The sequence below is a fragment of the Chelonoidis abingdonii genome, chromosome 1 (assembly GCF_003597395.2).
Source record: "Chelonoidis abingdonii isolate Lonesome George chromosome 1, CheloAbing_2.0, whole genome shotgun sequence".
Lineage (NCBI taxonomy): Eukaryota > Metazoa > Chordata > Testudines > Testudinidae > Chelonoidis > Chelonoidis abingdonii.
In genome coordinates, this window is record NC_133769.1 from 549975 (window position 1) to 553374 (window position 3400).

A 3400-nucleotide genomic window follows, 5' to 3' on the forward strand; every position below is an offset into this window, starting at 1 on the left:
ACCCCGCAAAGCCTGGGCCAGCTCCTGACCCCCCAGGCCGCGGTGCCTCGTGACGGTACAGCCCCTCCCCAAGGGATGCCAGAGCCCCACTCGCTCGCGGGCGACGCCCCACTCACCGTGGGCGACACCCCTCCCGCAGCCCCACTGCCCGGAGGCAGTGCCCCACCCCCAGCCCCACTCAACACAAGCGGCCTCCCCTCCCCCAGCCCCACTCACCGCAGGCAGTGCCCCACCCCCAGCCCCACTCACCGTGGGCAGCACTCGCCAGGTCTCCGGACAGGCTCCGGGCAGGGGGCAGCTGGGCAGGCGGTGGGTTTGCACAACACGTTCCCGCTCTGCATGACACATGCACCCCCCCGTTTACCAGATGCTGCCCCAGCCTGTCCCCCCCAATCCTGGTCTGGGGGAGCCCTAGGGCCCAGCCCCACATGCTGCCTTGACCCCTCCCATCCCTGCCACTCGGGAGCCCCTGCCAGCCCGGGCCCTTCCCCTGCCCACCCCCTTCGCCCCTCTGGTGAGCAGACAGGCAGGGCCAGGCGCCCTGCCCAAGCACTCACCACGCAGGCGCACTGGGTGCAGGGCTCCCTGCTGGGCACCGGCTCCCCGCTGGCAAACTCCCGGCCGTCCAGCGAGCAGCCTGCAGGGAGACAGAGCAGTGCAGGCTGAGGGAGCCCCCCCATTCCCTTGTTCCCCCCCAGGGACAGCCACAGCCCTCAGCACCGCCCCCCTGGCAGGGTGGGATGGGCACCCAGGGGCCTCCTCCTCAGGGCACTGGGCCGGCCCCGCGGCCAGGGCACGCAACAAGTTTGCTGGGCCTCAGCCCAGTGTTCACCTCACCCCCCGGCCCCACTTGGCACCCACCAGGACCCAACGCAGGGGGGGGCCCAGGGCTGGGAGGGGAGCACTGGCCCTGGGCACTGCCAGGGCCCTCACTCCAGGGAGCCATCCAGCAATGGCCCCCCAATGGCTCCGTGGGACCAACCCACTTCCCCATTGACCCTCCCTGCCCCCCACGGCCCCAGGGAGCACAGCCCTGTCCACCGCGAGGAGCCCCTCCCCTTGCTCACCGTCGCAGATGGGGCAGCAGGTGCCCGGCCGGGGGCTGGCAGGGTGACGGCACAGCCTGGCGCATTGCCTCTTTCTGCACAAGGCGCGGCCATCCTGTGCAGGGCGAGGGGGGGGTCAGGACTTCTGGGGGCTGCTCGCGGGGCAGCAGCTCCCAGCCTGGGGCGTTCCAGCCCCACCCAGACCCCCAGACAGACCCAGGGCCCCCTGGAAAGGGTCTAGCCAAATAATGGGAGGGGTAGAGCCTTTGCCAGGCTGGGGGCAGAGCCTCGGGATAGAGCTCTGCCCTGAGGAGCAGGGGGCGCAGGCAAGAGGTGCCCTGAGGGATGGGGACCCCCAGACCCTGCCCAGCGACACGGGGGGGCATGGTCTTACCAAGCAGCGGCAGCTCTGGCAGGGGTCTGCACGTGGCGTCCACTCCTTGCCATGCTCCCGCCGGGCGGCTCCGTCCACACAGCCTGGGCGGGAGAGAACTGGCTTCAACCGGGCCCCTAGACCCAGACCCCGGTGTGATGTTATGAGTGTAATATACTCTCCTTGAAGGGTGACCGGGCCAGAAAGAGTTAATTAACTGACCTGACCCAGGGTGAACCTCAAGGACTGATTAGGAAGATATGTAAATGAGCAGAGCTTTGAAATGCAGGTCTGCATTGTTAGAGGTGGAAGGGGAGGTGTTTGCTCAGGTGGGATGCCAGCAAACAGTCCTTGTCTTATTGCATGATGCTTTAATCTAAATCTGCAGAAAGGAATATAGCATTTAGATGATACTTCAAGTTGAAATGGTGTTATTGTCTCTGTGTCTCTGGAGGTTGATGCGTAACTTGCATCCTGAACTGTAGATTGGATAACTTACCCTGGCTAATTGCCCAGGGATGTTTGGGGAAGAAGAAGGGAAGTTAAAGCCTAATTGTCTTTTTCCCAGGCCGCACAAGAGCCTCTGCCTGGAAACGTTAAGATAGCGCTGGAATCATGTTTCCCAGGTTCCTTGTTCATCTTTCAGATCTGAGGCATTTTTGGTGGTTTTCAAGGAGGGGGAATCCTTATAGCCACAAAGGATTTGAGATTCCCAAGTCAACTGACTGGAGTTACCCTGAATTATGACTGGAGCCACCCTGAATATGGAAATTGGGCTATAACCTATGGGCTATTTCTAAAAGGACTTTTGGCAACTACAAGCTCATCTCTGCTACGTATCTGAACCTCAAGAATTGAATTCAAGTCTGTATGTGTATTGATCTTTTAACCAACACTCTCTCTCTTTTCTTTTCTAATAAATTTTAGCTTCGTTAATAAGAATTGGCTGTGACGTGTATTTTGGGTAAGATCTAAGTTATAATTGGACCTGGCTATGTGGCTGATCCATTTGGAATTGGAAGAACCTTTTCTTTTATATGATGAAGTAAGATTATCAGGAATCATCATCATATCTGACAGGTGTGTCTGGACGGAGGCCTGAGGCTGGGCACTTTAAGGGAACCGCGTGGTTTAAATTTCTAAGTAACCAGTGAGGTACTAGAGGTGTTTTGTGCTGGTTGGTAAATCTAAGTAGTGGAATAACCACCAGCATATGGGGTTTGTCCGCCCCGTTTTGTTTGCAGTTCACCCTAATTGAGTGACCTCAGGTGGCTCCCACGGGCAGCACCGTCAGTCATGGCTAGTGGGGGCAGAGAGAGCGGGTCTGCGGGTCAAGAGTGAGGGGCACGGGCAGGGCTGTGGGGGGGGGCCCAGAACAGGGATAGCAGGGGGCTGTAGGTCGGGAGTGAGGAGCACCAGCAGCGTGGGGCGGGGAGGGGGGGAGCCCAGGGCTGGAATAGCAGGAGCTGTGAATTGGGAGTGTAAGGCATCAGTCGGGGGCGAGGGGGGAGCTCTGGGCTGGAATAGCAGGGGCCGCGAGTCAGGAGTGAGGGGCACCGGGAGGGCTAGGGGTGGGGGGAGCCCAGGACAGGGCTAGCAGGGGGCTGCAAGTCAGGAGTGAGGGGCACTGGCAGCGTGGGGAGCAGGGAGAGCCCTGGGCTGGAATAGCAGGGGGTGTAGGTCAGGAGTGAGGGGCACCAGCAGGGTGAGGCGCGGGGGGGAGCCCAGGACAGGCTAGCAGGGGCTGCGGGTCAAGAGTGAGGGGCACTGTTAGAGCTGGGGAGTGGGGAGCCCAGGACAGGGCTAGCAGGGGCTGTGGGTTGGGAGTGAGGGGCACCAGCAGGGTGAGGCGTGGGGGGGCGGGGGGAGCCCAGGACAGAGCTAGCAGAGGCTGCGGGTCAGGAGTGAGGGGCACCAGCAGAGCTGGGAGGTGGGAAGCCCGGGGCTGGGCTAACAGGGGCTGTGGGTCAGGAGTGAGGGG

At 61.5% G+C, this 3400-nt stretch overlaps 1 protein-coding gene across 1 annotated transcript in view; it reads right to left on the reverse strand.

The window, feature by feature from the left end:
• The window catches only part of KCP (kielin cysteine rich BMP regulator), a 63763-nt gene that overhangs the window by 51780 nt on the left and 8583 nt on the right, over positions 1-3400 (reverse strand). The window contains 4 exon segments of the mRNA XM_075063427.1: positions 250-335; positions 558-637; positions 1068-1161; positions 1441-1523. Of these exon segments, the coding sequence (XP_074919528.1) occupies positions 250-335; positions 558-637; positions 1068-1161; positions 1441-1523 (343 nt within the window).